Source organism: Ctenopharyngodon idella, chromosome 10 (genome assembly GCF_019924925.1).
Source record: "Ctenopharyngodon idella isolate HZGC_01 chromosome 10, HZGC01, whole genome shotgun sequence".
In the NCBI taxonomy this organism is placed as follows: domain Eukaryota; kingdom Metazoa; phylum Chordata; class Actinopteri; order Cypriniformes; family Xenocyprididae; genus Ctenopharyngodon; species Ctenopharyngodon idella.
The window spans coordinates 11,149,877-11,162,704 of NC_067229.1; the positions used below are offsets into that span (position 1 = coordinate 11,149,877).

The 12,828-nt window shown below is 36.7% G+C and overlaps 1 protein-coding gene across 15 annotated transcripts in view; it reads left to right on the plus strand.

Annotated features, from left to right (window-relative positions):
* celf5a (cugbp, Elav-like family member 5a) overlaps positions 1–12,828 on the plus strand; it is a 225,716-nt gene that overhangs the window by 10,483 nt on the left and 202,405 nt on the right. For all 15 annotated transcript variants that reach the window (XM_051909951.1, XM_051909949.1, XM_051909940.1 and 12 more), the window contains exon 2: positions 3,898–3,980. In XM_051909951.1, coding sequence (XP_051765911.1) covers positions 3,898–3,980 — 83 coding nt within the window. The remainder of the gene's footprint in view (positions 1–3,897; positions 3,981–12,828) is intronic.

Below are 12,828 nucleotides of genomic sequence, written 5' to 3' on the forward strand. Positions count from 1 at the left end.
TTTTACTATTAAAAAAAAAAACAGCAAATGGGGGCTGTCAGGAGTGGAGGGAGGGAGCGGCACCTTCAATTCAGCTTGCTTAATTACTGCTAAGCCTCTCTACCTCCCCATGAAGCTTTACGCCATTCCTCAGACCTGCAGGCCTCATGGGCCTCTGTCTGTGTGATTGCTTATTAGCACGGGGGTTAGATGTCATTTTTGTCCTGGAACAGAGGCACACGTTTTTGCTGGCAGTAGCTACATTTGACTTAAATGTCCAAATTATTTATTATTTTTTTTTCATTTCCAGGTTTAAACTTCAGATTTTCAATGTTGTGTCAGGTTTTTGAACCACATTCTATTAATATTCCCATGCAGTGAAGTGTTTTATCAGGAACCATTCAGCTACATATAGAAAAAGGATTATATTAGCTGAAAATTTAAAGAAAAATCCATTGCCTACTAACTGTAAGCTTCCTTTGTTCTCTCATTCACACAAATCCAAATTTGCACATTCTTTGTGTGCTTGACATTAATTGCATTATATAAGTTGCTTTGGAATACAAGTCACAGCACGTTTCAGATGATAAATAAAACATGAAGGTTTAAATGGGAAGAAAATCCCAGATTTTCAATGTTGTGTCAGATTTTTGAACCACATTCTGTTAATATTCCCATGCAGTGAAGTGTTTTATCAGAAACCATTCAGCTACACATAGAAAAAGGATTATATTAGCTGAAAATTTCAAGTAAAATCCATTGCCTACTAACTGTCAGCTTCCTTTGTTAATTTTTAAATCGCATTTGATCAAACAATAGAGATTATTATCAAACAATGCGGTAGATCATTTCCACGCTCTGTCCTTAGGGTGCTGCGTCAGCCATTTCCATTGCTGATATTTTTATGTCGAGTTTCAAATAATTTCATCATGCAGCCCAAAATTGCGCGCCTGGTATGCAACAGCAGGGCAGTAATTTGTACGTGTTTGGATTCCAATTGGTACCTATGGGCTGCAATCGTACTATGCATTAAAGTGAAGGGATTAGAATTAAAATGCTTCTCTTGCTATCTGTTTTACTGTCACTTTCTCTCTCTCGTGGACACACACACACTATTCTTTTGCTAATATTAGTGGGGCAACTAATTTATTCTGCATATCCTTTATGAATGCATTGTGGATGCATCCAATTTGGTTTTTGAGCAATTACAAGATCAAGTTCGCCACAGACTAGAAAAAGAGCCTTCGTGGGAGGATTTGAGACATAATAAAGCTTTGATGTATTTGAAAGCAGTGTAGGGTTATTGGGACTGATACAATAATAAATATAAAAGAACACAAGTGACTTGCTTGTTTGTTTGTCCCGGCAAGTCTTTCTATAAGGACAATGTTTTGGCCAGGTCTCATTTGAGCATTACCTATTCATGACCCCAAGTCACTTTCTCAGAGTCTTCATATAGTGGGTTTTGATTAGTTATTAGCATTTAGTCATTATTATCTACTGTTGTTTGAGTTAAATAGGCTTCTATTGACCTTAGTGAGAATAAATGGCTCATTTAGTTGCATGCAAATGCAAACAAGTCTGCTAGGGCCTGAACCCTAATCCGTACAATGAGGTTGTAGCTGTGTTCTTGGTTGCTGATCATACAATTGACAAAACATTTAAAACTCTGGAAAACATGGTTTATGAAAAATACAGATGGCATACCAATAAAATGTGATATACCGAAGAGCCCGCGTTCTCCACCACAATTGTTATGTTTGTGCGAGATATACTCTGACTAAAATCTGTAGTCAACAAACAGAAGTTCAATGAGTTTTACAATAAGTTATAAAACTTTTATTGTTAATATTGTAGATTGTTTGTTTGAGCTTGACCAATGGGGTGAGTTTGGGGCAGGACTAGCTCTTTGTTTGACCAATAGCAGATGGTCGGAGTGTTTGGAAACTTGTTTGGAAATAATCAAAATTGTAGCCATCACATTTGGTGACGTTAGTTAAGGATAAACTTCACCTTTAAGGAATAAATACACAGTGTTTATTTAGGTGCAGTTGAACATGGGTTAAGAGAGAGAATGTGACATAAGGAAGAGAAAGCAAGATGACTGACTTCTTAGTAGTTACTTTCACATATACAAAAGTGTGATCCCCGCTTTGCAGTGAGTCGGTTATCGGGCAAATCTGAGAGTTGCTTTACTGTAAATATATCTACCAGTTAGCACTGTTAATGTTACAAAAACTAATGGGCTCAGGGATCTTTTTCCTGCAAAGTCTCCCTTTCTGTGATACCTGCGGCAGAAGGGTTATATAATCAGGTGTGTATATGTGAATGTTTTTATGAATTTATATCTCTGTCTAGGGACCCAAGAGACTCAAAGTTTCTCTTACTAGCTCTCCACCACTGTTCGCCTCTCTGTCAGGGTGTCAAGGGTAGTCAGGGCTTATTCCAGCCAGCCGAGAGCCTCGGACAGGGACAGCTGGCTGATCTATGGACTTGCTCAAACACACACACAAGCATACATACGGAGAAACCCACACGGGCACATCCAGTGTAAAGTGGACTGGACAGGCTCCCCCATGTTAGAAAATAGACTGTCTGTATTTAGCCTGTCTGCAGGGACTCCTCACGGCACCTCTGGCCCTGTCATTGTAAGGGACGTGGAGGCTTTGTGCTGGCTCGTTTTCCTGTGCTAGCGATCAGTGGTACTCGATGGGAACACAATGTTATGGGTAGACTTGAATCTTGAAGGACATTAATCTTGAATGTTTTTTGCTTTGCTTAAATTAAACCAGTTCATCTGGTCTTTCTTTTGGTCTGTTTGATTCAAAGCATACATCTTGGGCCTCTTACCTAAACTTATTTCCACCAGTGTTGGTCAGTGAATAGCTTTCAGAAACCTTCACTTTCAGTGTTCCTTGGTGGTGGAACCGACCAACCTTCTGAATTCTGAATAGCAGAATACATTATTATCTTATAAAAACAGAACATGTAAGCCACTTCTTCAAGCTGTTGACTAACTAAAGCCAAGACTGAAACTCATTGTCGTTTCATTAGCTATTTGGATCATAGTTAATGCCATTTCGGGATTACAGACCTTTTAATTGACACTACTTTCCAATTACCATATTTTCCGGAATATAAGTCATGTTTTTATTTATCATCTGAAACGTGCTGCGACTTGTATTCCAAAGCAACTTATATAATGCAATTAATGTCAAGCACACAAAGAATGTGCAAATTTGGATTTGTGCTGAATGAGAGAAGTAAGTGAGCCCAATTTTTATTTGTATAGCGCATTCCCCACATGCCCATAGTTTCAGTTTCACTTTATATATATTCTTTAGGCTTAACATTTAAAATGAAACTTGTTTATAATGAATACCACTATAATTTCTGAATGTAAAAATAAAATGTAACTGATGCTACTTATTTGTGTTTTTTTTTTCTCTCAGCAAAGCAATTTTGACCCCAAAAGCATTGTTTGTTAACTATGGTCGTAAGTCCCATTGAACTCTATTGGTAACGACGGAACTTGCGACCATTGTTCGCTTTGGGAAACGCACCCCTGGTCTGTTGACTGGTTTTAAAAGATTTTTGGACACTTATTAGTTGGTCAGGCTGGGAGACTGACATAAACCAGCCAAGAACAGCAAACCAGCAGCACTATTTGTATTGTTTTCTTCCTTACTCCCTTGCTTCTACTTATAGTATACTCATTTGTAATTCACTTTAGATAAAACTGTCTGCTCTAAATGAATAAATGTAAATGTCTTGCTCTTGCTAATGTTTTGTCCTAATGAAGCTGTTTGGTTACTTCAAATGACTTTGGCCACCCGCTGACATCAGGCAGTATTGAGTTCAAGACCACTGTCTATCCAAGTCATTGAAAGTCTCCTTTCCTTTTTTTTTGTCACGCAGGCTGCGCGTTCCTCACCTACTGCGCCCGCGAGTCGGCCATCAAAGCCCAGAACGCCCTCCACGAACAGAAGACACTGCCGGGGGTAAGTCCGCTGCCATCCTTTCGCCTCACCTCTTTAAGAGGGCCACCATGCCAGTCAAAGCTAAAGCTGTATGTTTTAGACAGAGAGCTAAAGCCTTTGGAACAGAAATCAGTCGATAACCCAGCCTTTTAAGATCAAGCTTTGAGCCGTTTCATGGTACTTCTCCCCGGGGACATTTGCAAGCATTGATCCGATGCTTTCAGCACAGGGCTTGGGGATGCAGTGATAGCAAATGTCAATTCATTTGTTCTCTCAATTTTTCCAAACTGCTCCATTTACGCAAAAAGCCAGTGAGTCATTGTTGCCCAGTTGCACAAAAGTATTCCAGACGTACAAAAATAAACATAGCGGGGTGCAGCAAGGGTGTTTCCATTGAGGGTTGTGTGCTTCTGAGGATTGCTGGCAATTGCGACAGCATTCAAAGCACAAAACGCACAAGGAGGTCTGACAGTAGTCTGCACGGCCTTACACAGCCTTAGTGAATGATTTGACAATGACATATTATTGCCATGCTGCCAGACAGACATCTCCTGAAGTAACCTGCAGGAAACTTAGATGCACAGAGAGCAACATACTTGGCATCACAATTGCAATTATGGCAAATTATGGTTGATAGACATTTCAGAATTCTTAGTATTTTATATGTTTCTTCTTGCGCTTAAAGCCCTGGGTATACTTCGTTTTTTTACACGTACGAACGCACAGCCTACTTCATTTGACTCGTACGCATACACAGGGCAACCCGAGTTCCAACCTATGTAAACATCTTTGTATTCTTTCATGCTAGAGTTGTACAAATGAGGGTACTTTCTAACCTCTTCGCACAATCACTCGGCTATGTAGACCTCCAGTGTCGCTGTAGCTTAGTTTATGCTGTTTTTCTTTGACTACCTTGTGAATCGATGCCCCCAGGGCACAGTTTCCACCTTGTGGATAAACTAATAACTGCCAAAAAAAAAAAAAAATTTAAATGCACGTACCACTCTTCTGATGATGAAATTCGCGTCATGCGCACTGTACGCTGACCCCCCAAAAAGTGAACTATACTTTGGGCTTAAGTTGGTGTGAACTCCGCAAGTTTGTGCAAAACATGATGATCCATGTTAGTTATACACTGGTCTTACAGATATTCTAGAGATGTGAAATAGAAATAGGCTATAATATATGTTCAGAGATGTCTAAGCTTGCTGTTGAAACCTTTATGTAAACTTGAAAATTAAAACTTTTAAATGACAAGTGGTGTCCAACGTTCGATTTAGTGCCACGTTGGATTCAGGGCAACTATGTCAAACACACACCCACACACACTTTTAACCCCAAGAGAACATTTGAGCCTGAAAGGAGAGAAAAAAGAATGAAGGAGAGGGCAATCAGAATCTGACACATGTCATCCAGGCCTGTTGAGAATACATCACAACTTCCCCATCTCACTGTGGGGTGAGAGAAACACGCGCGCACATGCACACAGACTTGCTGCATGCGTGACATCATTGCATCAGCTTCACTTACCAGTGTTGTCATCCCCTGAGACAACTGCGAATAAGGTAGTAGGTGTTTGTTGAAGAGTCTGAGAACTAGAGGCATATTTTTTTATGTGCATGTATTTGCCTGCTAACAATAGGACTTGATGGTTGACTAGTTCCTCTTTTTTTCGTATGTAATTTTTAGTTTAATATTTCAGTGGTGGTGCTTTAATTAGCATGCTGACAGTGTTGTATGCGTTAGCTTTTACAGTTTGCAGTGTAAAATCCTCTCAGGAAAAGGTGCGTCTCCTAAATTTATCACATTCAAAACACTGCGTCTAAAGCCATACAAATTTAAACAGACATCTTTGGCTGTTGCATCATGTCTCGCAATATTTTTTTGGGTGTGTCAGGTTTAAAAATTCTTCATTCAGTTTCCTTCTAGATGTTGAACACTAGAACACGTCTTAAAAACCCCTTTAAGAAATGTGTCCAATCTGGGTCAGGTGAACCTAAAACCAGTCTAATTATTCAGGGCTTTTCCTTAAAGAGACAGTTCACCTAAAAAAGTCATTGTTTACTCACCCTCAGGTTGTTCCAAACCTGTATGGCATTCTTTCGTCTACTGAACACAAAAGAAGATACTTTGAAAAGTGTCCAATGAGTTGTTTTGGACCTCATTGACATGAGGGTGAGTGTATATAATGACAGAATTTTCATTTTTGGCTGAACTATCCCCCTTAAGACTGATTAGCCACTCAGTCATCCCACAACTAGTTCATTTTGAAAAGAACACGCTCTTTCCTCCATGTACAGCTGCTAAATTGATCTGGCCTGCAGTGAGTCTTGGCCAAACGGCCTGTCCCTAAATCTTTTCCCAACAACCCCGCCTCGCTATATTGATGGTAAGTAGATATGCCAGTTGTTTGTTTGCTAAATCCTGCTTGATATGCAGATTGCCAGAGGCTACAGAGTAATTCATGTAAACTAGGGTTCTCCCAGAGAGGACCTATAAGTTATTTATGCTTGCGTTTTGTCCTTAACTCTTGACTGACCATCCCTCTTAGCAAAAACCTTGATGGGATGCGATCAGTCGGCCTTTCGCGCCATTGCTCTTTTAGTATTATTAAATACTATTATAGTTTCTATTAATATATTGAATTAGCTTTTGTTTTTATATTTTTTAGCTTTCATTTTAATATTAGTTAAATTTTTAGTCATTTTGCCTTTTGTCATTTTTATTAGTTTTGTTTCAGTTTTAGCTTTTATTACTTTCCATTTAGTAATTTTAGCGCTTAAACTTATTTCATTCTTCATTTCTTTATTACAAGTTTTTCATGTACTATTTATATTTTATTTAATTTCAGCTACATTTTAATTAAGAAAATGTTTTTAATAGATTAAGTTTTAGTTAACCATAATAAATATAAAAAAAATAAAAATTAAAAAAAATAAAATTAAATTAAATGCGCGTACCACTCTTCTGATGACGAAATTCGCGTCACGCACTGTACGCTGACCCCCCCAAAAAGTGAACTATACTTTGGGCTTAAGTTGGCGTGAACCCTGCAAGTTTGTGCAAAACATGATGATCTATGTTAGTTCTACACTGGTCTTACAGATATTCTAGAGATTTGAAATAGAAATAGGCTATAATATATGTTCAGAGATGTCTAAGCTTGGCATTGCTGTCTATAGAGGCCTCACTGAGCCATCGGATTCAATCAAAAATAACTTAATTTGTGTTCCGAAGATGAACGAAGGTCTTATGGGTGTAGAACAACATGAGGGTGAGTAATAAATTACATTATTTTCCTTTTTGGGTGAACTAACTTTTTATATAAGTGAATATCTATCAAAATTAAACAATGATTGTCTTTTGTGCACCCCTAGTGGTATCAAGCAGAATTGCAAATATAATGACTTTTTGAAAGAACAGGTTATTCTTCATTACAGTGGAAAAATCACAGTAAAATATCGGCCAGTAACCGATACAGTACCAATATATATAATGCGTCGTGTTGTCAAAAAATATCATAGAGGGCTAAATTGCGCTCAGCTAGCAGTTGTATATGAGAAACAATAGCTAACTGAGTAAACGCCTGTGTTTTTCTATATGGAGCATCCCCAGAGCACATCTCACATGTAGCAACTGCCAAGATCGATCAAACGATGTAGATACTCCCAGTTTAATTCCAGCTGGGATTTCAGCAAGCCTTCATGTTCAACGTACTGCTAAGAATCGCAATGACAGGGGGCCACATATGAGCCCCATTATAGGAGTGGCCGTGTCTGTCGGAGGACAGAGGAGGAGCAGGAGGAGGAAGTTGGGTGAAGGCGAGGAAGGCGTTCTGACAGCTGTCCGCCTCAATAGTGCGCTTCCCCATCAGTGACCTCTGAGGAACATCAGCTCCGCAATGTGTGAGATGTGGTGATAACATCACCATGTATACATGGCAGCTTGTCAAGATCATCTAGGGCTAACGGCAGTGATCTGTGTATGTTTGTGCGTAGTGGGATGGATAGTTGATTTTGTTTGTGTGCGTGGTTAGAGTCGGGATGGGCATTTTGAGTCGTTTTGTAAGTTAGTACTTTAAAACAGGGGCGTGGAAATGGTCTGAAATGTGTGGAGAAATATTTGAAACCTTATCTTCATGAATTTTAGTTAGGTGATGTAACATTCGGCCAACATTTTTTTTCTTTATTACAAATTATATAATCAGCTATTTCTGTCAAACCTTGAATTTTTTTCTTTAATCAAAATTAATAATGTATTAATGTAATTAATAGTAATAATAATACATATTTATTGTTAATGACAACAATAACAACAATAATACATATAAATTCAGTGCACATTATATAAACTAAGTGACTATGTAAAGGATGTGTGACTAACAAGTATCAAATGTACCAATACGAATCAAAATTTCATTTTATGAAGACTTAATTGAGGTTACTCAACATATTGATGTAAAATGCTAACAAGGAATTCATCTCAACAGTATTTTAAGTGTATTTAAAGGATGTGCCTCCGTTTCCAAGCAGCTGGTGAAAAAGATGATTCATAACTGCAAATTGAATTTGTTGCATTATAGCAGCTAACCATTTTTAGAATTTATCTAAATTACTTTTAATTCACAGACATAAGTTGCAAACAAGGTTACAGTGAAGATTAGAAATGTATTAAAATATCTAGATGGACAAATATGTGAAGATATTTATGATACGCCTTCCAGGCATGACTCACAAGAAAGTATGAAGTGTTTTATATTCCTCTTAATTGTATGCAGTACAGCAGCATATACATCCGTCTACACTGGAAAAGAAAATATCACACTGAGTCAAAACAATGTGAAGATGAAGAAAACTGTTTGTATTGACACACACAACACCAACACCTCAAATTCAGCATGGCATATGTATATATAACTACAAAAAAGGCATATTTTTTTTAACTGCATCAGTGAGAAATCAGATATGTATATTCAGGAAGCCCGGCTACGCTTGGAGAAAATGAGAGCGGCCTCGCCACGTTTCTGCGTGTATGAGCTCATGCTGTCCGTGGGGCTCCACACCCCTGCTGGAATTGCAAATTCACCTGCTGCTCTGGAGTCGGTCTGCCTCGCTGCAAATCCGGTGTAATTTAAGGTGTGTGTTTTACACCCAGATTCGTTGCTTGTTATCACATCCGTCTGTGGAACGGGCCAATTTTGTTTTTGCCAGGAAAAAAACACACTCTTAAAAATAAGGGTTCTACAAGGGGGTTTTTGCAGCAATGCAATAAGAACCATTTTTGGTTCCCAAAAGAACCTTTCAGTCAACAGTTATTAAAAGAAACATTTACTTTCTTATTGGGCTTTCGCATTGGAGGAAAGCTTTTATAGTTCCTATAACTATTGGCGGAAGTACCCACTTTTTGGCATGTTCGATGTTCCATGCTCCACGAACATGGAAAACAGCAATAGATGGACTGATGCACTGTAAACTGTAACGCTCAAAATAATTAATTGGTTTAAATAGGACAAACTGAAATTAAACAAAGTAGTTCAGTCAAATTAACTTTTATGAGTATTTAGCACTTTCTTTTTCTTTCAAGTTCACAGAACTGATATATTTTAAGTAACTGTTTCATTGTTTTGAGTTTTATGAACTTATTTCTTTTAATTTAGACGAACTTAAGTTTAACTGAAACTGGGCTGGGATTTCTATTTCCCAGTATGCTTTGCTCATGGCACTCGAAAGGGAGAGTAAATGTTAAAATGAATTGTTATAGAACGTTTTTTGAGCAAGATTAATGTTAAGTGGGAGATTTAATAGTGATTAATGTTTTGTTATGCTAATTTAAAAGAGTTTCTGTTAATTTGGGTTTTTGGAGATTTACCATCATGGTGACGAGGTGTATGTGGCTTGGTTTGAGAGCAAGTATGTTAAATGCTTTATATTTCTAAACTCATTCAGCAAGTGCTGTACCATGCTATTGTTAACATGTTAACATATTAGCAAGTTAGCACTTTCTGATTTAGCTTGTTATAGCTAGCTAATTTTACTCTAATAAAAATGTTTACATGGGTTACATGTTCATTTTAATTTAAATGTATGAGTGCACCTTAAACATTTCAAGTTAAGAACAATTAAAATATAGGAGTACAAAATAAAAATCTGCTATTTTTGTTTACTTAAACTTTGAATTTCTTAACTTAAACATTTTGAGGCAACTGATTTCCTCAAATTTTTTGAGTTTTGCCAACTTATTTGGGTTTGAAGTCCAAGCACTTTTTAACCTTTATGCTATGGAGTTGTTGGTGCTGTTGAAAGATGTGCTTAAAGGGTTAGTTCACCCAAAAATGAAATTTCTGTCATTAATTACTCACTCTCATGTCATTCCACACCTGTAAGACCTTCATTCATCTTCAGAACACAAATTAAGATTTTTGATGAAATCCGAGAGGTATCTGACTCCTCCATAGACAGCAATTTAACCACCACTTTCAAGTTCCAGAAAGGTACTAAAGACATCGCTGACATTCTTATACGCTGTTTACATTCAGCGCTTCTGGGTTCTATGTCAGAACGCCAGGCTCAGTACTGGCCAATAAGATCCTTTATTTTTAAGAGTGCACTAGTCTCTATCTCAGCAAACCTTTATTTCCTACACTGTTAAAGGGATAGTTCACCCAAAAATGAAAATTCTGTCGTAAGGAAAATATTTTGAAGAATGATTGTAACCAAACAGTTGTTGTATTTTTTTTTCCTCCATACTATGGAAGTCAATGATGCCCCACAACAATTTGGTTACAAACATTCTTCAAAATTTCTTCCTTTGTGTTTAGCAGAATGAAGAAATTCATACAGGTTTGGAACAACTTGAAGGTGAGTAAATGATGATAATAAATGATCATTTTCACTTTTGGGTGAACTATCCCTTTTAAAATAAAGGTTCTTTATTGGTGTCTATGGTTCCACGAAGAATATCCATGGAACCTTTCCAAGGTTCTTTATTGTGAAAAAAGGTTCTTTAGATTTTTTAAGTGTTCTTCACATAAAGAAAGAATGGTTCTTTTAAGAACCGTTCTCTGAAATGTTTCTTTGGGGAACCTAAAATGGTTCTTCTATGGCACCCCTTTTCGGATCCGTAGCCGATGAAGTCTTGTTATGGTGGCTAAGCAGCAATAATGTGATTGCTAACTCTTGTAAACTAACAAGGCTCCATTTTTAGCTTTTGATGGACATGAAATATGTAAGGAATGCAGGAGGTGTTACCCTGAGTGTGAACACTGTGTGTGCTGACAAAGCTATATGTTTTTCTCAGAATAAACACTCTGATAGGATGCTGACGGCCGCTCATATCAAATCAAATTAATGAAGCGTGATGGGCATGACTATTATAAATACAGTGGGGCTGGAAATCTAATTTAAATCTGGAAGTTTTAGAAAGTTAGCAACAAAGAAAAGTTATGTATAGTGAATATAAAAATATTTCATATTCTGCACTATTTCCAGGTGACTGGTCAGTTATGTTGGCATTAAAGCAAAGTGGGAGCAAACCAAACACAAATGATTGTTAATATAAGCCTTTTTAACTAATTTAATATATATATTTTTTACATATATTATAAAATTGTAATGCAGTTTAATGGTACTATATTTAGAATTACATGTTCAGTAAGTTTTATTAATAGTTGCTTTTGGACTCCACTGTATTTTTAAAATTATATTTATTTTTAAAATTATATTTTTTTCAATAGCATTTTATTTTTCAATATTTTATAAATTTTTGTTGTTGTTATTAGGTTAACTAATAGTTGTAACAGCAAGAATATATACTACTGACTAAAATTAACTAATTTAATAAATAATGCATTTATATTTTAAAATTATATAATTATTATTTTAATAGTTTATTATTTTTATTGATATTTTACTATTTTATGCTATATTTATAATTGCATTTTAGTACATTTTATTGTGCATTGCCATGCTTTTGGATCCCACTGTATTTTTAAAATAAACTTTTAATATATTAATTACTTTAATAACATTTAATTGTTTATTTTTTATTGTTATTGTTATTTTATATGTATAATTACTTTTTACTTAACAGTATGAGATACTACTGACTAAAAAAAATAAACAAATATATACTACAACATTAAAAATCATTTTGAGTGAACACAAAGTCATAAGCAACATGTTCAGAATATTAATATAGCAGTTTTTGTTGAATATTATGTAACCACACTGAAAATGGATTTAAAGTAGCAATGCTCAAACAATATCACAGCAAATCGCCTTTGTTTAGTCATTGATTTTTATCTACAAGACAAACCGTGATTCTACATGTTTCTGATAATCTCTGATATAATTTTCAACATTTGTTTGCCTTTGGATTTTGGAAAATGTGTAAATTTGAGCATGTTTCCTGCTGTCTGCTTGTCTTTCTCTATTTGTCTGTTTCTCTCTCAAATACGCTGATTCATTGACTTGACAATGAAGTGAGCTGGTGTATTGTGGTGCTCTCTGATGGGTGGATATTTGCGTCCGGGTTAGTGGTAATGCAGTTACATGGCCGGCAGTGTGTGATGAATAGAAAGTCTCCAGTGCCGTCATTTGAGAAATCACAGCGGAGCTGCACACGAGACTCTGCTTCTCACTTCATGAAGTTTTATAGTGCTGCTTCCGCTGTTATGGCTTCTACCACATTGGAGAGATGCAGACGTATGACTGCAGCGTTACATGGTGTGTGTGTGTGTGTGTGTGTGTGTGTGTGTGTAAGTAATGTCACAGGGCTGTAATGTACATAGTGAAAAACCATTGCACTAGAGTGATCCTCAGGGATTTCACTCCCCACAACCCTGAAACAAGAGAAAAAGCTGGATTAACAC